Source organism: Salvia miltiorrhiza, chromosome 6, assembly GCF_028751815.1.
Source record: "Salvia miltiorrhiza cultivar Shanhuang (shh) chromosome 6, IMPLAD_Smil_shh, whole genome shotgun sequence".
NCBI classification, from domain to species: Eukaryota; Viridiplantae; Streptophyta; class Magnoliopsida; order Lamiales; family Lamiaceae; genus Salvia; species Salvia miltiorrhiza.
The window spans coordinates 16872555-16897313 of record NC_080392.1 but is presented as its reverse complement, the minus strand read 5'-3'; the positions used below and the strand labels follow the sequence as shown (position 1 = coordinate 16897313).

General features: G+C 40.0%; 1 protein-coding gene across 1 annotated transcript; it reads left to right on the top strand.

Annotated features, from left to right (window-relative positions):
• The first annotated feature begins 18510 nt into the window (after window positions 1–18510).
• On the top strand, window positions 18511–21629 carry LOC130990227 (tubulin beta-5 chain-like). The gene is made up of 4 exons (XM_057914457.1): window positions 18511–18776; window positions 19467–19864; window positions 19981–20250; window positions 20696–21629. Exons 2-4 carry the CDS (start codon window positions 19471–19473, stop codon window positions 21370–21372), a joined length of 1341 nt encoding a protein of 446 aa, XP_057770440.1. The 5' UTR covers window positions 18511–18776; window positions 19467–19470; the 3' UTR covers window positions 21373–21629.
• Window positions 21630–24759: the final 3130 nt, after the last annotated feature.

Here is a 24759-nt window from a genome sequence, read left to right as displayed (position 1 = left end):
CCATGCATTGGTGGAAGCCACCCCCCTCTACCCTACCCTAAATTTCGTGCCCCACCCCTTCCTAAAGCCAAGAGTTGGCTGATAACTCTTCCCACTCACTCAATTTCACTCCAAGAAAAATACCAAGGCAAGAAAAGCTCTCACTCTCTCCACCTCTCTTCATTTTCGTCCCTCCTCTTTTCCCCCACTCTCACAACTTTTCTCCCACCATTATCACACTCCATAGAAGCCCTTGAAGCCCCAAGAGAAGTATCAAAGCAAGGGAGAGCGTGGAAAAACTAGGGCGTAAAGTTAGAGTGAAGGTTGTGCTTCGAGGGTGAGTTTTTCCTTTGATTTTCTCAACTGAAAAAGCTTTATGGCTATGGATTTTTACACATATGTGTGATATATTATGTGAGGATATGTTTTATGATTTTGGATGTTCATTTTGGTAGAGTTTATTGGGTGAAAAACCGTGCATGAGGTAAGGCAGCGAATCTGCCATAAGCACACTGCTCCGGCAGTGTTTTGTAAGGCGATTCCAGCCATCCAAACGGTTCCCAAAAATTCCCAAATTAATTTTATATCGTTTTTAATATGTTTTCTATACTATGGTAAAATTTCAGAATATTTGGAGCTCGTATGTTGTATTTATGAATTTTTGAACATCACTGCCTGTCTGGAATGCATTTCTGGTAAACAATCTTTGGGAGGCCATAAGTCATGTTTCAATCGGTGAAAACCTTTGAAACTTGAATATGTCACTCTAGACTCCCGTATCTTTCTTTTGGTATCGGCCTCACCATTTTGGAGTAAGGAAAGCAACCGGTATAAATTCTTGAAATCTAGTTCTTATTCTTTGTACCATCCAGTAGGTTTTACAAACCTACGACTTTGAGGTGGCAAAGGCCAACCTAAATCTTTGATTCTCAAGCCCATTTTTCTACTGAATATTCATTGACATGTTAGGAACTTATTTGTTCATTTGTAGAATTTTTGGTGAAGCATAAAGTGGTTTTTCTGATTTAAACTTTGAATCTGCCGAACTTGAACTCTTTTGTGCACTGAACTTTGGATGTTAATATCTCCTAAACCATGAATCTTCTTGGGGTAAATTCAACTGGAGAGTGTTATACTCTCTCCCTAGTTTTCGGATTGACCCTTGGAGTTCCCAGTGGCCTTTTGTAATGGGAGATATGAATTTTTAAAGAAGGCCCATTGACTTGGTTCTAATCTGGAAATCTGAAATTTCCAGATTTTTGCTTGTTAAGTACCCATCTTTGAGTGGGCATATATTGCTCGTTTGAACTCCGTTTCATTCGATTCAAATTGGAGAATGATCCTTGAAATGCCTAGTTTCCATAATATCCTTTGGAGCCTTGTTTAGAGATCCGAGGCAGATTTGGTGTCTGTTGCAAAACAACCCCTTAAGAGCTCAAGTTGTTGGATTATTTTCTAAGTTTGAAAGTTGGTTTTAAAGGATGTTTCATGAAACATTATGTATATGTGCATGACGAGTTTGGGATATATTTTGTGCAAAGTTTTCATGAAAATGAGTGAGTTAACCTAGATAAGGCATCAAGATAAGCTAATGTATGTAAAATGCATAATCCCTAGTTCGATTTTGCGTTGTAAGTCCGGGAATAGGTTGACCTAGAGACCTTAAGTAGACAACGGTTTTCGTTATCCATGATATGTGCTAAGTGTTGAGAACTCGTCTTGTAGGAATTGGTCCGCAGGACGGTGTCACGTCTTAAGATCATCTCTATCTTCCGCACCGAAGACCAGGTGGGCTTATTTTTCAAATGTATGCTTGAGTTATTAAGCTCTAAATATTTCATGAAATGAAAATTGTTTATCCAATAAATATTTTTGTGCGCTCTATTATGTTTAAGGCTCGCAATTCATGGATCGATCGAGGTTCTCTTATGGCCTAACACGTTATTTGAGAATTGTGTACACTTGTTAGTTGTTTCGGTGGGTTGATCTCCATCGGGCACTAATTCATGCGAGAGGCGTTATAAGGGTGCTCGGCTGGATGTGTTCCGGAGCATGTATCATGTAAGGCCTGCCTGGTTAGCGTCCCGAGGTCAATTCAACTTGTCTGAGTTACATCCTCAGGGCAAGTATCATGGGAATGAGGGATCCGTCGGTGGCTAAAAGGTCCGGGATCACAGCGGGTAACAGAACAGAGTGTGACAACAGCGCGCTAATAAAATGAAATGTTTTAACATGCTTAGAAGTTCTTTACTTTAAAACCTTCTAAGTTATGTCATGAATAATTGGATAAACTGCTCTTACGAATTGTGAAATGTTTTAAAAGTTGCAGCCCACTAAGCACATTAGTACTTAGCCCAAATATTTTTAAATATTTTTCAGGTTGATGGCTGGTGTTGACGGGGAGAGCTGAGGCTAGGGTTCAACTCCGTGTTTTGACTTCCGCTGTAGTACTAGCCTTTATCAGTCTTTCGTTCTCTTGACTTAAGACCTTTATGTTATGACTCTAAACGATATCTTATGTTGAGCCTAGACTTTTGACTCTCAAGTATTTTGATTAAGGAATGTTGGTTATCTGAAGCATGAAACTAAACTTGTGATCCAGACGTTTGTCATGTTTGTTGATTGATTTGTATCAATTGGATACTTGTCTTTCTTCATCTAAAGGGGTGATGCCCAATTGTTATCCCTTCAATTCGAATTTCACAAGGTTTGTCCCTTGTTCATTTTAATGATTAGTCGTACCCCAGATTATAGTTATTATTTCAAGAATTGGGGTGTGACAACATTAATCTTCTTCATATCAATTATTACTCTTTTATACGATAATAATTATTTGATTAGTTTTTTTGTTAGTATTATGATATCTATTTTGAAACATTAATTTTCTTTATTTTAATGATTACTCTTTTTTACGTCAACAACTACTTAACCAAATAAATTAAAGAAAGCGCTTTTGAAATAGTCATTTTGAAGAATGAAATACAATATTTGGCCACTAATTGAAAAAACACAAAATTTGGTCATTTATTACGTGTTAAGACTGTTTTGCCCTTAATTGGGACAGACTGGATTCGGGTCGGATTCGGGTTTGCGCGTGAGTTAGGTTGGCAAAAAAAAATAAAAAAAATCTAAGTATATTGCACTAATGGCACTAATATTGCCATAAGTACCATTCATGCAACACTACATAAGAGAGTATATGACACTAATATGGCCATAAGTACCATGTAACACCCTAAATGGAGAATCTAAACCCTAAATGATAATTTAAACCTTAAGCACACATGTATATGACACTAATGACACTAATATGGCCATAAGTACCATTCGTGCAGCACTGAGTATATGGCACTAATAGTGTCATGTGTGTCTAACCCGCGCGCAAACCCGAATCCGATCCGAATCTGGTCCGCCCTAATTAAGGGCAAAGCAGTAATAAAACATAAAAAAATGGCTAGATTTTGTGTTTTTGCAATTAGTGGCCAAATATTGTGTTTCTTTCTTCAAAATGGCCATGCGCATATATTATTTCTAAATTAAAAGTACAAATTCTGTGTTACAACGGGGTACACGATCGAGAGAACTTTTACAACTCAAACTAAAACAATCGAAGCTAGAAAACTGAACTAAGAAAATGAACAAATTAGAAGTAACAAGGAAACTAGAATGAAATTACAATGGAAATAAAACACACGCGAGAAAGCGTTGAGTCGAGATGGAACTCTTCCCGCAAGAAGATTATCGCCCCGGTAGTGCTCACGGTGTTGGCGAATCTTCCCCAAAGGTAAAACGACGACGTCTCGTTGGATGTAGCACCACAATCCGGCGAGCTTCGGCGAACGTAATGGGATCGAGAACTGAGCACAAGAATGATTTTAGAGAGTAGTGGAGTATGCAGATTTTTCTGTAAAGCAACAATGCTATGGGCGGGCTGAACGGATGGGCTTTAGTTGGGCTGAACGTCTTCGTCCGTCCGATCGATCGTCGGCGGCGCGCGTGTGTGTGTGCGCGCGAGGCCAAGGCCTTCATCCAAGCCCATAAGTTATTAGCTCCATGAGCATTGCTATTCTTATACAAGAGTATTATTCCCTTGTTTTCCAATGTGGGACAATAGCACTTCACAAGTGTTATTTCCCTTCTCAACATCCAAACTTTGATATACAATATCTCACTCACCGGAAATCGGTTTGGAGACTTCAAGTATACCACGTTCATCTACTCGAGACGTAGATTAACATCCAATAATTATTTCAATTAAATAATAAATATTTAATTAAATAATTAATTTCTGAAATGGTCTAAAAACCATATTTCCAACATTCTCGTGAGTAAAAATAACAATTATCGTAAAAAAAATTATCTTTTGATAAATATTATTTTTCTTCATATCGATTATTACTTTTTTTTTATCATAATAATAATTATTTTAAATTATTTGTGTTGTTCGATTTGTAACTGTCATATTGAATTAGACTACGTGAATCGAAGGTTGAGTGGTGATTGCTTGTATGAACCATTTATTGCTTTTTAAATTGTGGACATGGGAAATTGTGTTGAGATTTGAATTCAATATCCAATTAATATAAAGTTCTATTGGTAATTTTGGATATGATACCTTATAAGCTGTATCTACATCCATACAAATTAAATAATCTAATTATCACTTGTCGGTTTTAATCTGAATTCGATATCCAATTAATATAAAGTTCTATTGGTAATTTTGGATATGATACCTTATAAGCTGTATCTACATCCATATATACAAATTAAATAATTTAATTATCACTTGTCGGTTGTTATTAAAAGAAGGGTTAATGATTAAATTTTTTAAAAATGTAAGTAGAAAATAAGAAAAAAAATGTTCCAATAAAAATAATTTTAATTTATCCATGTAAAGGGAAAATAAGGTTATTGTAGTAGTAATTTTCATTTTCATTGAATAAATTGTAAACAACATCTCATTCTCCTCCCTCACATCTGCCCGACAACACAACATCGAGAAAGGTTTTCGAGGCGAAGAAGAAAGCATTAGAAGTTCCTCTATGAATATAGTTGTGAATCTATTATAAAAATTCATTTTACAATGAAGTACGCGATCTACTTAATATAATTCCTCTTATGAAGTAGATTCAACAAGAAAAAAATCTCTTATAATCCTATCGTTTATGTTAGCAACAACTAGATTATACTAAAGTTAATATATGTATCACGAACATATAAAACCTATCAACTAGTTCTAGACTCACGAGTCTCCCTTTCAAGATAAGTTAAGCTAGATGTCGAAGTGTATGTTGGAACAATACAGATTGATAGTTCTGCTCTTCATTACTTGTATATCTTCTTGTATGAACTGGTATAGAATGAGTGGCCTTCTGACGAGCCCATTTTTCGTGCTTTTTTTGTGTGTCGTTTAGGTCTAAATCGACTATTCTTCTTGTTTGTTTTGTGTCTTTTGTGTTTGGGAGGACACATTTTAGGCATAAGGACAGGTGGACAGGATCTTGGGCAAAGCAGATTGCATTCCGCAAAAGGGGCAAAGATTTGAGATCATTCATAGGCACAATAGTTGTACTCCTGTGCCCAGACCAAGTACCATGCCAGATCCAGTTGCGTTCAAAGGCACAACAGCGAGACAGGAGTAAAATCTGGCATTCCAGGGCAAAGCGGAAAAAACTGGTGTTCAAGGGGCAAAGCCGCAAGTTGGAGGTCGAGCAAAAACTAAGCAGAAATATGATGCTGACTTTGGGGCACAATCTGGCGTACAAGGGCACAGCGCGCACCCATCAACATAAGGAAAGAAGAAGGCGGATATCCATTTTCCATATATAGGAGGATCTGACCTGCTTTACTTGCCATAGTTATGGGATGCATATCTAATTGTGCTAAGCATTTATGGAAAGAAATCTTAGCAACTTGGTTGCGCCCTAGCCGCCGTGCCTAGAAACCCTAGCTGTTCCGCCCAGAAGCCCTAATCTACATGGACGTGGCCCAAAGGCCCACTGAATTCTCTATATAAGGATGTACACCCCTACGCCCAGAACACGAATTTTCAAGAGCTGCAACTTTAAATCATCTTTATCATTTTGTTCACTTTACTTTATCACTATGTAGCCATTAGAGCAGTTTTGGTAGCCATGGCTTCGGCCATGGCTTAGTTTAGTTTGTTATTTTTGTCTTGTTTTTATTTGCTCTGCCCAAGGTTGGTTTTGGGCAGAGATGCTTTTTGTATTGAGCTTCAATGATAAATCCAAGTATGTTATTTTATGTTATTTCCTTTGCCTTTATTTACTTTATTATGCCTAGTTAATTTTTCCTTCCTGGTTTGGGCATATCGAGTTAAGTTATGAGCATGAGAAATTGTGAGGTTGTATCTGGGCAAAGCAGTTGTGCATGTGTGTTCCCGAAGCATTTGGCCCGATACCAATACTACTTGGGCAAACCCAGCACTTTATTTCGGCCGGCACTTTTCTGGGCACGGTCAAGTTACAAGCAGAATGTAGGCTCAAGTTAGGAGAAATTCGGCTCCACGCAGTGCGGCAAATGTGGGAGGTGGTAGTATGCCTCTGGCATGCCAGTTGGTCACAAGGCATTGTAGTCGCCTCTGACAGGGTCAGGCCAGCTGACTCTAAAAGCGTGTTTGGCTAAATTAATTTTAAAGAGCTTATAAGCTCAAATAATTTATAGTAATATTTTTTCTTAAGAGTTTATAAAATAACAAATTATAATTGAATAATATTTGTAAAATGATTGTTGTACATAATATTATGAAAAAATAAATTGGAATAATGGAACTTGTATTTTGGATAACTTATAAGCTCTTGGAGCTTATTTGTAAGGTTTATAAACTGTTTAGCAGCTTATTTTGTCAAACACTTTGAAGAAGCATATAAGCTCCTAAGAGCATCTCCAGATGGATGTGCTATAAAGGGGCTCTATAAGGTGGTCCCCACCTTAGCACCTCCCATCTCCAGTGCAAAAGTTCTATAGGAGGTTCTTAAATTCCCATTTACATTTAATCTCATTTCTACACTTCTATTTTAAAATTCTATTTTTAATATTACATTAATTAAAATAAAATATAGGAACTTTAAATTAAAAATATTACAATAATTAAAAATTAGGTAAAAAATTAAAAAAAATTAGAATTTTAAAATTTAAAAAATAAAAAATTAAAATAAAGAACAAAAAAAAAAATCCTACTTTTAACCCCCACCACTCCCCCCGCCCATTTTCTCCCCAACTTTCTTCCCATTTTCCTCTTTCTTCCCCTCTTTTCTTCTCCCACCCACCGCCTGCAACTCCTATTCTTTGAGGGAAGAAAAAGATTTTCAATTCTTTTGTTTTTTAAATTCGCGCGTCCCACAGACGCACACTCCATTTTCGCCCAAACACCCAGTTCTCCCCACAACACTGAGTACGCACCGCCGCGGCTCTCCAGCCCGCGGTGCGTCTCCAAAATCGGCCCGTGCCGGCTCTCCAGATCACGCGCTGGAGATGCTCTAAAAACTTATAAACTGTTTTAAATAGCTTATAAACTCAGTCAAATACCCTCTAATACTATACATAATACATAACTTGATGATTTAGTATATGAATGCCATCTATTCCTAATACACCCTATAAACTAGGAAAAGTAAAATCACTTTTAAACACTTGAAGAACATTTGCTAATGCACTTTTAAACATGTTTTATCATATAAGAATACGTCAAAATTTTATTGATAAATTAATGTATATTTTTTTTAAATAGTGAGTAATATGAATGATCAGCTAGTGACTTAATTTCATACAAATGTTATGTAATTATATTTAATAAAAAAATAATTCTTTTCATTATAGGGTCATTGGCAATAAAATACACCAATTTCGCTCGAATTTTGGTTGTGCACACTAATTTAAACTTTCGTACGAAAATACACGAACTAAACAATTGTAGCTTTATAATGATTGAAATTTTTGTCCAAATTAAAGTCAATGTGACAACTAGGTGACATAAATTACTTGAATTGATTTCGATGAGACACTGCTCCAATTAAAACGAGTATTATTTTTTGCGAAAATCTCAATCGTGATCGATAATAATTGTTAAATTCATATATTTTTATACCAATTGGCATGCAAAACAAAAAATCAACCAAAATTAGTGTGTTTTAACCTCAATACCTTTTTATTACACGTTCAAATGCCTAAAATGAATCATGTGGTGCAGTTTATGTTCACTTTCTATTTTCACTAGGTCGCAAGTGCACAATGTAATTGTATTAATGGTGAGTAAGGTCGTACCCCATGAGGATTAGTGATTTAAATTTATAATTACTACTGATTAATTTGTTGTACTAAATGTATCTAGATTAATCATTATAATTTATAAATAGTGATTGTTCAACTGCTGAAATGGAAATTTTATTGAAAAAAAAGAAGTTTGAAAAAACCTTGAGAGCACAGGCACAAACAATGAGTAATTGTTCAACTAATAACTACTTAGATAGTTGTTTAATTGACAACTACCTAGACAATAAACTTCAATAAAATCAAATAAAAGCAAAGGTGAAATTGGAAATTAAAGAAGTGAAAACTATTTTAAAGACTAGACATCAATGAACAATAATTGGACTTTAATCTAAATTAACTAACTTTTGAATGAACTTAGCCATCTAGGGTGATCTTGAAACTAGCCTTAACCATCTCCCGAATGACTAAAACAATATATTACAGTCATTATTGTCGTCCCCGACCAATTGCTAACTTATAACTCGAAAAAGCACCAAACAACCTCACCCAAACTCTCAACCTCTCAATTTATTGAGATGACGTGCCTTGAGCTCCTATTGTAGTGAATAATCTTCACTCCCAAGTTCAAATCAACACAATAAAAATGCTCAAATGATGACCAACCACTCAAATTTGAGTGATTGACTTTCAAACAAGAGTTATATTAAAATAAACTCCAATCCATTACAAACTCATCAAGTCTAATCCCTAGAACAAATGAATTTAGCCAATCATTCTCATGACAAACAAAAGAGTCAATACATGAAAATGGTCACTTTGCTATTGTAAAAATAAAAATTGTTCACTCACATAAAAAAACTTAAAAATTGATCATTTTTTGTGCAAAAATACAAATTTACCCCTAACATAAAAAACTGAAAAATGACCTCTCTCTCTCCACCGTCTTCTTCTCGGCCTGATCACGACTTCTCAACTCATTATCGCTCTCACGAAGAGCTGACAACATTATAGTCCTAAAATTCTCAAGAGAGATATCAAACACATCATGCAAATTCAAGTCGAGCCATCCAATGTGAAGCCCTATTGACATAGATTGGGCGATCACGACTACATAAAACAGAATCAAGTTCTAAGCAACTCATATCATACCACACACCACTGTTCCAATTGTAAACCTTGATTTGGAGATTTTGAGAGGAAATTGATGGTGAGAGTTGATTTCGCGAAAGTTTTGAAGCTTGTAAATATTTTGAATTAATTTGTATTTTAATTTCATGAATTTTATAGTGTATAAAGATTGGGGAAATGAGTAGATTTGTGCGTTTGTGTAAATTTGTAGATTTTGTTGTCATTTTTTATGTTTTTGTAGATTTGTAAGTTTTTGTTTTTTTCTTTTGTAATTTTTTGGCAAGGAAATATCAAATTATGAAGCCACGGATATTGATGTAAGTTTGAGTTGTGAATTCGAGTTTTAAAGCTTGAATTCACAACAAAGTTTGAATTCACAATAAACATTATTTTTATTTATGAATTCAAGCTTTAAAACTCGAATTCACAACCAACACTAGCTATTCAGTTGTGAATTCAAGTTTTAAAATTTGAATTCACGTAGTGTTGGTTGTGAATTCGAATTTTAAACCTTGAATTCACAATCAACACTATTTCTAGTTGAGAATTCAAGTTTTAAAACTCAAATTCACGATTAACACTATTTATAGTTGTGAATTCTAGCTTTAAAACTCGAATTCACGACTAGCACTATTTCTAGTTGTGAACTCAAACTTTTAAACTAGAATTCACAGCTAAATAGCTAGTGTTGGCTGTGAATTCGAGTTTTAAAGTTTGGATTCATAACTAAAATAAGTGCTAGTTGTGAATTCGAGTTTTTAAGGTTAGAATTCACAACTAAAAATAGTCTTGGCTGTGAATTCGAGTTCAAATGGTAAGTATGGATAATTCATAAAAAACCCAAATTCACAACTAAAAAGTTAGTGGATAATTTTTTAGTTTTTTATGTAAAGGGTAAAATGGTAAGTGTGACCAATTTTTAAGTTTATATATATATATATATATATATATATATATATAGGGGAGGGCTAAAATAAAAACACTTCTTAAAATATAAAATATAAACAATTTTCAGCCCTTAGATCATCAAAATCTACGGTTGATTCGTAACTCTTTTGGATGAATTCGTGGTCCTGGGTTCGAATCCCAAAGGTAGCAAAAATTTATTTTTCACAATTCGTAACCATGTTGGATAAAATTCGTACATTAAAAAACGTTTATATTTATATTTTAAGAAGTGTTTTCACTGTAGCCCTCCCCTATATATATATATATATATATATATATATATATATATATATATTATCTTAGTGGATAATTTTTATTTTTACTATTACAAAGTGGCCATTTTCAAATTAAGTCCACTTAAAATAAAATACCTAAATAATTAATTAGAGATATGATGAGGAGTAATATATGCGGAACAGAGGAATGTCTCTACTAGTGGAATCACGGGGAGCAGCGAGATAGCTTTTGTCAGAGGAATCATCCTCACCAGAGGAATCATCCTCACCAGAGGAATCACACTCGCCAGAGGAATCACACTTGCCAGAGGAATCGTTCTCGCCAGAGGAATCACACTCGCCAGAGGAATCACATTCCCCAGAAGAATCGCCTTTGTCAGAGGGGCCGCTCTCGCCAGAGGAATGGTTTTCACCAGCGGGATCACCAAGACGCAGGGAAATCTCCCGCGTAAAGGCGATTTTACTATCATACCCTCGACCACGCAAGGCGCATGCTCGGACGCTGATTTTACTATTTTGCCCTCCTATGTAATCTACAAATAAGCCATGAGCTCGTGCTTTGTAACCTACGTTATCTCTAATTCTCAATACAGCAACAGTTTTCTCTTGTGTTCTAGCATTCCAATTACGTCTTTGTTCTTCTCCGATCGATCAAACTAGGTATAATCCGCGTCGTTTACTGTTGTCTAGTTTAGGTGTTGATTCCTTGTTTCACCAACTGGCGCTGTCTGTGGGAAAGTAACTGAGCTAGGATGTGAGTCTCCGTTCGCCGGCGCATGCAGATCCGAAATTATGTTCAGATTTACGTGCGCAGGCACTGATCGGGCCGATAATTCGGTCACCCAAATGAATTCGAGTCGATTATCACGTTTTTCGGGTTGATTTGTGATGCAGAACATCATCAAGGACGTTTCCGATTCGAGGACGAATCGTTTCAAGGATGGAGAGAATGATGAAGATAGAATCATATCATATATTATATCTTTAATTATTGATTTGTCTTGTTGGTCAAGTTAGTTTGTTTCCTTTTAGATGTTTAGGGTTTTATTATAAATAGGAGTTTTATTTATGTTTTAGGAGAGTCCAATTGAGAGTTAAAATGTAGAGGGTGGGATTGTTCCCTTCTCGCGGTGTTCTTCCGGTATTCATGAGTGAATCAACGGATTAACCCTTATTGTACGTATTCCGGTATACAATGGTTATCAACGGAGTTCGTATATTTATCAATATCAAATATATTTCACGCTTCTACCTGCATCAATTTGCCTTTAAGCTTCTGCGATCTGTGTTTATTTATGATTTTCGGGTGCATGGGGAAAGGTGGTGAAAGTCGTAAATCGTGAATTGGGAGGATTTGTGTTTATTTACCGATTGATCGGTTTAATTGTATGCGAACGAAGGGTTTCTTCGTAGAACTGGGGTTTTCCTTACAGATCTGATGTTTATACCGGTGGATGGTGGGATAGTACTCTGTTTTTGGTTGTGTTGAGTTTTTGCTGTTGATTTACGGGTTTTGCACCGATGATATGTTGATTAATACCTTATTTCACCAACTCCGCGCAGAGGGTTACTATTCAATCGTAAGCCGCGAAAGTTGGATGCATCCCCCGGATGATCCAAACTCCGCGCAGAGGGTTACCATTCAATCGTAAGCCGCGAAAGTCGGATGCATCCCCCGGATGATCCAAACTCCGCGCAGAGGGTTACTATTCAATCGTAAGCCGCGAAAGTCGGATGCATGCCCCGGATGATCCAAACTCCGCGCAGAGGGTTACTATTCAATCGTAAGCCGCGAAAGTCGGATGCATCCCCCGGATGATCCAAACTCCGCCCAGAGGGTTACTATTCAATCGTAAGCCGCAAAAGTCGGATGCATCCCCCGGATGATCCAAACTCCGCGCAGAGGGTTACGATTCAATCGTAAGCCGCAAAAGTCGGATGCATCCCCCGGATGATCCAAACTCCGCGCAGAGGGTTACCATTCAATCGTAAGCCGCGAAAGTCGGATGCATCCCCCGGATGATCCAAACTCCGCGCAGAGGGTTACTATTCAATCGTAAGCCGCGAAAGTCGGATGCATCCCCCGGATGATCTAAACTCCGCGCAGAGGGTTACCATTCAATCGTAAGCCGCGAAAGTCGGATGCATCCCCCGGATGATCCAAACTCCGCGCAGAGGGTTACTATTCAATCGTAAGCCGCGAAAGTCGGATGCATCTCCCGGATGATCCAAACTCTGCGCAGAGGGTTACTATTTAATCGTAAGCCGCAAAAGTTGGTTGCACCCCCCGGGTCTTCCATGCTCCGCGCAGAGGGTTACTATCTTATCGTAAGCTGCGAAAGTTGGTTGCGCCGTCCGGGCCCTCCATGCTCCGCGCAGAGTGTTCAAGCTTGGATGGGAAGCAGCAAAGGAATGCTTGGATGGGAAGCAGCAGCGAAATCCTCGCCAGAGGAGTCAGCGAAATCCTCGCCAGAGGAGTCAACGAAATCCTCGCCAGAGGATTCAGCAAAATCCTTGCCAGAGGAGTCAACGAAATCCCCAAAACAGGAGTCAGAGGAATCCTAGAGAGGAAGATCAGAAAAACGCTTGGAGCAAGCATCACGGGCCAAACCAAGGACGTTCCCAGCAGAAGAATCACAAAGACTTCAACAAGAACAGAGATCATACCCTACTTTACAAAAACATACATCATAGTTGGAGATCCGGGAAGGCAAGCTCAACATCAACAAGCAACAAAAATAACATAAAGCACGAAAGAAAGCAGGACCAACACAGAAATCTAAAGGCGAAACAAGCGGTGAAGAAATTTCATTTACAAATGCCAAAGAAGCGGACTATACATCAAAAGCCACAGATGGGTACTAAGTTTTTACAAAATCAAAAAGTTACAAAAATATCCATCAAGTCAAAAAGGGAGATTAGGGCCATCAGGGAGGAGGAACGGAGGAGTCTGGAGCAGTATCAGGGGGCTTGGAGGCAGCAGTAGCAGAGGGATCCGGGACAAGGGCAGAGATAGCAGAGGACTTGGGAGCGGTGGAAGCTCCACCAGAGGAACCACCTACTTCAAGCACCGGCAATGTCTCGGAGAATTGCACCGGGGGCAGACGTTGCTCCATGTTCAACAACTTTATTGCCTCAAAAATATACGCATCCTTGTTTTGGTACAAGGCATAAAGTTGTCCCACGGCGTCTGCTGAGGAGGCAGTGTCCTCGAAGGCGGAGGTCTTCAAGCCAGAGGGCAGCGGGGGCTCCATGCGGAACTGAGCAAGGCTGTGAGGGCCAGCACCAGATCCACTTCTCAGTTTTTCCACAAATTTGGCCAGAGTTGCGCAAAAGGAGGGCTGGTACTTCGGGGAGGAAAACGCCGAACCAGGATAAACCCCAAAGGCGAATTGGGGGATGGCTTTATTCAAGACCGGGTACCACCACGCGGGCTTTGCTGGGGCCTTAGCATCAATCCCCAATATCCTGTTGAGGTCCTCGTCCTTGATATGATCCATCAAGGCCCTCATGTTCAGAGTCGCGATCTGTTCCTCTGACGCTCCTACCATCTCCGCCGCTTTCGTGGATATCTCTCGTATAATGTGGGCGAAAATGGGTGCAAACCTCTCCAGGTAGTCGGGATGCTTCTGGAAAGCTGCCAGAGTGCCCTCCAACATGAAATCCAGGAACCGCTGGCCCTTGGGAGAGACAAAGAATTCTAGGCGTTGGTCCCTGGCCCCCAATGCATAACCCCGCACCTGGGCATCTTCACACGCCTTTTTCCACTGGCGGCAAGTGTCCTTATGCTCCCGCTGGTACGTCTCCCGGAATCGGGTAAGGTTGTCATAACCCTCCTTTTTAGCCCTGGCCAGCTCAGAGACCAGGGACGCCTTTTCCACTTCTAGCTCAGCGACGCGAGCCAGAGAAGCCGCAGCCTCCGCCTCAGCTTTGCTGAGACGCTCCACTACGCTGGCAACATCGTCGTCCCGCTTGGCCACCTCTTCCTGCTCCTTTTCTCTCTTCTTCTCCAATGCATCATAATTATGAATGCACTGGATGGCCGCCCAAAGTCGGGATTCCATCTGCAAAGAAATAAAATGGGTAATGTCAGAGCAAAGAAATAATTTTCGCCAGAGAAATGGGTTTCGCCAGACAAATCAAGAGGTTAGTAATTTAATCTTTAAATAAAAATACAAAGTGCAGTGTACCTGAAGAGCCAACTGGCCCAGATGGCTGGTCAGAACCTCTTGTTTCAATTTCCGTGCCACCTCCTTGTCCTTCGGGTGAACACGGGAAGATAGGGCTTCAACAAACTCCTGCCCCGATAGGCGTGCAATCGGACCAGGAACAGCCACCTCCGACTCCTCGGCGGGAGGGACTGAAACTTTGCCTTTGCCCTTTTGGGCAGCAGAGGAGAGAGCCCCCGCACCACCAGCAGACTTCCTTGCTGGACCCACAGTCTTGCTGGCCTTCTTCAGGCCCTCCTGTTTCTCTTTTTCGCCCAAGGAGATCAGGCTCCTCTTCCTCTTCTTCGTGAACTCGGGAGTGGCGATGTCTCGGGCTGAGTCGGGAGAGGGGACTTCATCAGTAATGTCCACAATAGGGACATCCTCTCCACCAGCACCGGATCCCTCACCGGCTCCGGAACGTCTGCGCCTGTGAGTAAAGCCGCCGACATCAACCTCCAGAGCTTTCGGGCTGAGCGAAAGCAAGACGTTCATATTCTTCCCCTTACCAGGGCGAAAGCCCTGAGGGGGGGCGGCCATTTCAGGGATATCTGACACCGGATGAGAGGTGTCCGTCTCGGGCCCAGCTAGTTGCTCTATAGGGCCTATACGGGAGTCAGAGCCTCCCGACCCACGTCCCCCGCTGCGAGTGAGAGAAGCAGCGGCAGCCAGATCAAGCCCGCACTTGGCCCTCCAAGCCATGTCTGCAAATAAAAAATTCTACGCTGTTAGAATCAGGGTAACAAAAGTCAATATATTTTCTAACACATATTTTTACCTATTGATGTCTTTAGATACAAGGGAAATAGACCATTAGCTGCCAAAGCCGAATTATTTTCGGCAAGGTACCTACAGTCTAAGGTCTGGGCGCTGTTCACGGCGTTAAGATGGGTTATGACCCCCAGGTCAAATGCGGAAGGGGCATCTGGAGAGGCTGGTTTATAGGTGGTCCACGGGCTATGCCATTCCAGCTCCAGAGCGCCATGATCGCGCCAGGAACCAACAAGGGTGCGCACATAACAGTAATGAAATAAAAAATCTTTGTCAAAAGAATTTAAGGAAGAAAGGAAGGTGGTGGGATATTTCTTAAGACCAGCAAAGCTATACAGAGGGCTGCCCTGCATGCGAAGAGACTGGGTCTGAAAGAATAATTTGGCGGTGTCCCCAACACCGTGGGCTCGGCATAGAATGTGGAAGGAATATAACCTTCGGATGGCGGAGGGGGTGACTTGATAAAAGGGAATGCGGTAATGGTTGCAGACTGCAACCAGGAGAGCATGGGGAGAAAGCCTTAGGCCAGCATCTATCTGGGCCTTCCAAATGGCCACTGTTTTATGATCACGAAGTTTTTCTGGGGGCGACGAGGCTTTGGAGAAGGGTATGAATTTTAGGTCTTCGGGACGACGACATTTGTCCCTCATCTTTTCCATCGCCGCGACACCAAGGCGAGATTCGGGAATAGGCTTAGGGGATTGGGGTGTTCTCTTAGTCCTCTTTGTAGGCTTGGAGGGACTTGGGGTAGCCTGAGAATCATGTGAGGCGGAGGGGGAAGGAAGGTTTACAAGATCCTGGGGCTGGGGGGAGGAAGACGAAGAACCTCGGGGAGAGGGAGAAGGCGACCGCGAGGGTTGGGGAACGGAAGTGGAAGCCATTGCCGGAATTTTTAAGCCTAGGGTTTCTAACACGCTCAATCAGAGCACCAACAATTACACAACTACGCTACAACTAATTACAGATACCAGGAAAGGGAGCACGCGATTTACCTAAAGTCAGGAGTTCTTTAAGGTCGACGGAAGGGACTCGAACGGTGGGGTCGCAGAAAAACCGCCGAAACAGTAAGAGGGAAATTACCGAAATTGAGAGAAAAAACGAGCAAGTGCGGAAACAGAAGGAAGAAGATGAAGGGATAAAAATTCAAAACTGACTAAGTAACGTACGCGGGTAGCTGTCATTATACGGGATGAATGACACGTGGCCCTAAAAAAGCAATCGACGGTCGAGGATTTCTACGGGGAGGCGAAAGGACGCGAAGGCTGAAAAAGTAACCTCGGGATACGGAAAAAACACTGTATCAAAGGCGGGCATTTAATGCTGATGACGTCATCCACGCGGGCGAATCCTCTGACTAGTTGCACCTGACTAGTTGCACCGTTCCAGAGCGAACTAGTCAGACCAGAGGGGGGAGTAGCAAAAATTCCAAAGAAACATTTCAGCACTTTGATTAAAGTGATAAACACGCCATTTCACGAGAAGGAAATCCAACTTGGAATCACAATTCCAAAGTCAAGGGGAAACTGTTTATCTTTGCTTTCTTACAATACTAGAACTTTTAGGTCTTCATGATTTGCAGGGATCAAGGAAAATAGCACAGCACTGGCTTCAACAATACTTCGCTGGTTGAACACGAAGAATACCCGGTTCAACCAGACTAGGGGGAAGTAGCTGATGAGGAGTAATATATGCGGAACCGAGGAATGTCTCTACTAGTGGAATCACGGGGAGCAGCGAGATAACTTTCGTCAGAGGAATCATCCTCACCAGAGGAATCACACTCGCCAGAGGAATCACACTTGCCAGAGGAATCGTTCTCGCCAGAGGAATCACATTCCCCAGAAGAATCGCCTTTGTCAGAGGGGCCGCTCTCGCCAAAGGAATGGTTTTCACCAGCGGGATCACCAAGACGCAGGGAAATCTCCCGCGTAAAGGCGATTTTACTATCATACCCTCGACCACGCAAGGCGCATGCTCGGACGCTGATTTTACTATTTTGCCCTCCTATGTAATCTATAAATAAGCCATGAGCTCGTGCTTTGTAACCTACGTTATCTCTAATTCTCAATACATCAACAGTTTTCTCTTGTGTTCTAGCATTCCAATTACGTCTTTGTTTTTCTCCGATCGATCAAACTAGGTATAATCCGCGTCGTTTACTGTTGTCTAGTTTAGGTGTTGATTCCTTGTTTCACCAAGATACAAGACTGTAGGGGACAAATCCTATAAACTTTGGCCTCCAATCTTACTTCCTTACTTCCTTGATTACTTCTTCTTCAAATGGTGGATGAGATGGAAATGTTAGATGGATGAGGCAAATGGAAGAGTGAAATGTGAAAATGGAGGCCAAGGTTTTCGAGAGATAATAAAAACACTCATAAATAAGTGTTGGATAATAAATTAGGTGAGAGGGGCTCAAAGAGTGAATTAGAACAAAATAAAAAAATAAAAAATATGTTTTGGTGAAATAAAGGCGTCGCCAGCAGTCCGACCAACGACCTTTGACTCACCCACTACGCACAAAGACGAAAACAACCATCCTCGATAGCAGTTAACATAGCAGGCGCTGACTCACCCACTGCCTCATGTGCGCTTCACTCATTTTGTCTCTTCTCTGTTGTACATACATCGAATTGCTCCGTATTTTTCCTACGTCTTCGTATCATACCCTTCATCAATATATGCAATCCTTTCATTCCAAAATGATTTTAATTTTTCTGCACATTTTCAGAAAAGCACAACAAAGTATAAGTTTCAACAAAACATCAAATTTGCTAAAGTACTCATTCTAAACCATATTTATCACTTTCTAGGACTTTTTATCATATAATTATGTTTTCATTTTTCTTTCTTAAATCTCCAACTTACTATTAGTCTACTAAAAAAGAAATACTATTATCATGAATCACTAACGTGCTTCGGATGCTAAGTTATACTACTAGTTAGAGTAAAAAATGGATCTTTTTTCTCATTAAAAAAATAAAAAGGTGTAAATAGATTCCCATTTTATAATGGAGAAATCGAAACTTCACTTTCTTAATCGGCCGATCCCATCTCAGCCGTCCATTACATAGATCAAATAGCTCATTAGAAATAGGAGGGAAATGATGAGAGCCGTCGATGACTGTGTCCACTGATATAAAATCACTCTTTAGGTCTGACAATTTCCTCACACGCTCTCTCTCACTCCACTCTCACTCTATCTTCGATCGAGTAGAGATACTTCTTACTCGATCACCTGTTGATTTTCCTGGTTCCTCTCGCCAACTTACAGGTGATTTTCTTTCGATTTTGTGTTACTGGAGTTCAGATCTGTGCTGCATTTGCATGAATTTAATTTTCTTTTTTTTGGTGCGCTGTTTTTGGCTTGCATTTATAGATTTTGGTTTCAAACTTCGTGCAATTGAGGTCTCGATTTCTCCTGTTGTTGTTGCTCTTTTTTTTTTTTTTTTTTTTTTTAAATGCTGGTAGATCGTGTTCATTGAATGAGCTAATTGCGTGTCAGATTAAGAGATTTGTATGTATTTACTCTATTTTTTTTTTATAAATCTGAAGACTGTCGATGAATTCTAGAATGATATAGCGGGGGATCGCCTTCAGTTGAAGCAGGATCTTATAAGTTCGAAAAGTTTCTATTGCAAACCTGCAGATCTGACTGAGATCTGTAAGATTTGTAGCTGTGAATGTACTCGCTGTCGTTGGCTTTTTCGATCTGCTATGAGATCTAGACAAATGAAGATTTAGTTCAGCCATTTAGTTAGACAATGTGGTGAAATATTTCCGAAGTAAAATTTTTTGAATTTGATTTTATTGATTGTTCTGTTTCTTATTCGTGAATACATTTGGTTGATTCGGCTGATACAGATGACTCTGGTGATAAATTATTAGTGATTTAGCTTCGTCATTTTCTAATAACTATTCATGATAAATCCTCAACTTCATACATTTTCTTTTGAAATTACAGGAAAATGAGAGAAATCCTTCATGTTCAGGGAGGCCAGTGCGGGAACCAGATTGGTTCCAAGTTTTGGGAGGTTGTTTGTGAAGAGCATGGCATAGATCCAACTGGACGATATGCTGGTACTTCCGATTTGCAACTGGAGCGTGTCAATGTGTACTACAATGAGGCATCATGTGGCAGGTTTGTGCCTAGAGCAGTGCTTATGGATCTTGAGCCAGGAACCATGGATAGTGTCCGTACTGGACCATATGGTCAGATCTTCAGGCCCGACAATTTCGTGTTTGGTCAATCTGGTGCTGGAAACAATTGGGCCAAAGGGCACTACACCGAGGGAGCTGAGCTGATTGACTCTGTTCTAGACGTAGTGAGAAAGGAGGCTGAGAATTGTGATTGCCTTCAAGGTAACCTGCACAGATATAATTAATCCGTGCTCTGTATAAGAGTTGATTTTACTTTCTTGATTGTCATTTTGATATGTTCTGACTATTGCTTGGATTTCTCTGCTTCGTTTCCTTAGGTTTCCAGGTGTGCCACTCACTTGGTGGAGGAACTGGTTCTGGCATGGGCACCCTGCTGATCTCGAAGATCAGGGAAGAATACCCTGATAGGATGATGCTTACATTTTCCGTGTTCCCTTCCCCGAAGGTCTCGGATACAGTGGTTGAGCCTTACAATGCCACCCTCTCAGTGCACCAACTTGTTGAGAATGCTGATGAATGCATGGTCCTCGACAATGAAGCTTTATATGATATTTGCTTTAGGACCCTCAAACTTACCACTCCGAGCTGTGAGTATAGTTCATTATACTTCATGCATTTGCTTAATTTAGTGTTGCCTATATGTCTTTATTCCTGCACGTCTGCACTCTAATCATTTTTATCATAAATACAGTTGTTTTCAGAATGCATTTATATCTGAAAGGATTCCTGAAACTTCGTGGCAGTACCTATTTGCTTCCTTGTTATAGGAAAAGTTGTGATTGTAATTCATGTATTCTTGGTTTTTTGTTGTTGGGTTGATTTTAATGAAATGCTATATTCTTTTAAATAGTAAATGATGTGGGAAAAAACTGCTTCTTGTCTTTTTCAAATAGTAACATGCATTTTACCTTTCTATTCCTTGCTATAAATTGATGAAAGTTTGTTAATGGTGTTTTATCTTTAAGTTGTCTGGTATTTTACTACTCAAAAGTTTGTATGCACTTGCTTACATATTTTCACTTCTTTATTCAGTTGGTGATCTAAACCACTTGATTTCTGCAACAATGAGTGGAGTCACTTGCTGCCTTCGATTCCCCGGTCAACTCAACTCTGATCTGCGAAAGCTTGCTGTTAACCTCATCCCGTTCCCCCGTCTGCACTTTTTTATGGTGGGGTTTGCTCCACTGACATCTCGTGGCTCTCAGCAATACCGTGCTCTGACTGTGCCAGAGCTCACCCAACAAATGTGGGATTCCAAGAACATGATGTGCGCTGCTGACCCGCGCCATGGACGTTACCTCACTGCCTCAGCTATGTTCAGGGGCAAGATGAGCACCAAGGAAGTTGATGAGCAGATGATCAATGTCCAGAACAAGAACTCTTCCTACTTCGTGGAGTGGATCCCCAACAACGTCAAGTCTAGTGTGTGTGACATTCCTCCAAGAGGTCTTTCGATGGCATCAACCTTCATTGGGAACTCGACCTCCATTCAAGAGATGTTCAGAAGGGTGAGCGAGCAGTTTACGGCCATGTTCAGGAGGAAGGCTTTCTTGCATTGGTACACCGGTGAAGGCATGGACGAGATGGAGTTCACCGAGGCTGAGAGCAACATGAATGACCTCGTCTCCGAGTACCAGCAGTACCAGGATGCCACGGCAGACGATGAAGATGAATATGAGCAGGATGAAGAGGCCGAGGATGACATGTGAAGAAAGCGGACCCACCCCACTCGACTCCCCCCTACCTACCTCGTACGTGTTTCCTTTGTTTCGTTACGTATGTATTTGGAAATACTTATATATCTCGGTTTTTCTGTTGGTCTGTGTTTCTGCTGTGAGAGAGGTCTGAAAACTAGCTGGTTTTCTTCATCCCAATGCCTTAGTATTAGCCATATGAAAAAGTCTGGGGAGAGTTTGTTATTACCATTGTGGAGTTAAATATCATTGTGTTGTATGTTTGATTACTAGAGCTATTATCTTCTCCATTGTGCGATTTCTGCGTATGGCTGAAAACGACTGCTTGAATTTGCATAATTACATGTGATTTCAGCAATAATACTCTATCCATCTTGTCGCATGCATCTCCTTCATGCGTGTGTGTGTTCGAAGGGGATACAGAAGTTTCGTATATACTTTAAAAAATATTCCCCCAAACATGGCTAGCTATTATGGTTGGGCTTTTAATCCAATCTTTTCTCTTTAAAACCCAATGTCAATTAAAATAAAATATAGGGTTAATGATGGAATCTACATAGTTCTTTAGAGATCTAATCATTTTTATCCCAATATTTGATATATAATTATGAATTATCCCAATTTTTAGCTATTGTTTCATTAGGGGCAAACATTTGGTTTTCGATTTGGTTTTTTTGTTAAAATTGAGCCAAATGAATTTGTATATATATGTATTTTTAAGAAGTTGGAACTGAAGTGAATTATTTGAATTTTAAAATTAAAATCGAAAGAAAGCTCCAATTAAGATGATTCGGGTGACCTGCCATGACCACAGAAAGCTCTTTTGGACACGAAGAAATCGTTTAAGGCTCATGGATGCCTGAAAACGAAGGAATTTAAACCCAGAACCACTTATATTATCGACATTAATTCAGCGAGGCATGTGGGCTTAAGCCTTTAATCATGGGCTTAGCAATTAAATAAGAGGCTTGAGCTTGATTTAAATTTTCCTATTGGGCTTCTGCCTATTAATTTAATTTTAATTAATTTAGGCTTAAATTTGGACCTTATATTAACACATCTAATGGGCTTGCTTATACTTTATGATGAACATATTAATTTAAGATAACAGGCTCTAATATTGAGTTAAATTTTTATAAGAAAAGACATTATTTAATTTACTTTATTAATTAGATCAAGAATTCTAATGGTCTTAAGAATAAATTTCAAAGATTTAAATTATTGCTAAAGTTTAATTAGACCCTTATACTCCCTCCCTCTGTTCCAATATTCATGGTTCATATTTCTTTTTGAGCAATCTCATGTAATTTGGCTCCTTTCCGTTTTTAGTTATAATTAGGGTACAATTAGTAATCTCTAATTATGTCTACTACTCTCTCACCCGATTCTGTAATTAAGTGTATTACTTTTTCCCTTTTAAACCTAACAACAAACTCTAAAGTCTATTACTCTCTCACCCGATTCTGTCACTCTCTCTCTCTGGTCTGTTCTCTCTCATATGCGCCGCCCTCCTAAAGGGGAAAACCCTAATTCCCACTGTCTTTCTCCATTCTTGACTCTGCCGTGATGAAACCTTCCTTCAGTTGGAAGGAGTATCTGAGCGACGAGGTCGTTTCCATTACCGAAGATTCTCTCTCCTTCTTCGGTGATTCGCCACCGGTGTACTTCCCTTTCTCCATGTCAGAGACGATGCCGGCGTCTCCCGAGGAGTACGGGCTCGGCGCATCGGAGATTGAAGAGCACAGAGAGTACGTGGCAGATCGGAGTCCGACCCCTCCGTTTCAACCTCCGGTCTACTGCCGCCCTTGCCCCGCAAGGATGAAAATATAAGAAAATCCCCCTTTACCTCCGTGTTTTACTAAATCCTCTGAAATCGAGAGAGATTTGACCTTCTCTGTTATGAATCATGGGGAAACGATTTTTTGAGCGAGGAAAACCCTAGATCCGTGGCGAAAACTACCGAATTGGAGGCGAAATTGGAGGAATCGGAAGGGAACTCGAACGAGTGGTGGAGCACTGCATCCAAAGCCCACCTTCGACTACTCGCCATACTTCTTCCTGCGATGTTTTGGGTGAGATCTTCCATGTTTGCCTTGCTTATTTATTTAATCAGTATTATGTGTATGGTTTCTTTGTGGTAAGTGGTTGCATGCGAGAGTACTAGGGCTAATTGGTCAAATGGGTACTAAAATGATAAAATCTTACTCATACCTATAGTGTGAAGGCCATATGATTTGTTTTTTATATGAGATGTGTGGGTATGAAAGTGTGCTGTTGTGATATGTGTTTATGTGTGCATTAGACTGTTGTGTGATGTTTACATAGTGGTGATGGTTGTTGGTGCTCTGTATTTGTGGTGATGTAGCTTGTTGTGTGCTCTGAATTTGGGTTGATGCTGTTGTGTGCTTTGTATTTGGTGTGATGGATGTTGTGTGCTCTATTTCTTTGTGGTGATAGTTGTAGCCTGCACTTTTGCAACTTGTTTAGTTGCCAACTACTCAAGTTGTAGTGTTGGTGGCTAGTCATGAGGGCAATTGAAATACATAATTTAATCATTAAAATCATCTAAAGTGCCATTCATTTTCTGTGTATATTTTCAAAAACAAAAACTATGAGCCATTGTATCTCTTGATGTAGGCATTTTCGAAAGAAAAAAAAAATCCTCTCATCATTGGCTTTAGTCAAGCAACATTAAGGCATTGAGAAGTGACTTAATGCCATCCATTGTTGCTTGATGAATACCCTTCCACTTCACTTTTTTCTCTTAAATATGCTACGCATTCTTTGACAAGTTCTTGGGGAACTTCCAAACAGAATGGCAACATCTCTTATCTAAGCAACAAGCCTTTCTTCATATGGGGTAGTTTGTAGCAATTCCGCCCCTTCACCTTTATAGTCTCTAGCATGCAACCTTGTAAGCTTAAAAAAACAAAATTCGAGGTTATAGGAGATAGTTCTTCATATGACGAGACCACTGCATTTACTAAAGAATCAACATTATAACATGCCATTTCAGTTTGTAGGCTTTGAATGGGCCTAAACCACCCAAGGTCATTGATATTGGTGTCGGGTGAGTTTGGAGATTGATGCACAATGTTGATATTAAAACCATCACTTGATGCAGCCTCTCTAAACTCCAAGTCACCATTGTTGATGTGTGGTCTTGCATTATCTTGTTGAATGTACACATCTTTACTTGAAAATGAGGGCCACTGGGCCTTAATGGCATGTACAATTTCCCACAATCATTGATACATGCATGAAAACCTTTTTTCAGTGCAATAAATTGATCTAGATTAATCTAAAACATTCACTACTTCAACTCCTATCATTCTAGCATTACAATTCATACGTAAATCATGCCCTATCCATACCTTACTGATGAGGCACTCTTTAATCACT

Coding starts and splice junctions, on each gene's coding strand:
- LOC130990227 (XM_057914457.1), top strand. CDS start 19,471: ATGAGAGAAATCCTTCATGTTCAGGGAGGCCAGTGCGGGAACCAGATT. Junction 19,865..19,980: donor GAATTGTGATTGCCTTCAAG/GTAACCTGCACA, acceptor TCGTTTCCTTAG/GTTTCCAGGTGTGCCACTCA. Junction 20,251..20,695: donor CAAACTTACCACTCCGAGCT/GTGAGTATAGTT, acceptor TTCTTTATTCAG/TTGGTGATCTAAACCACTTG.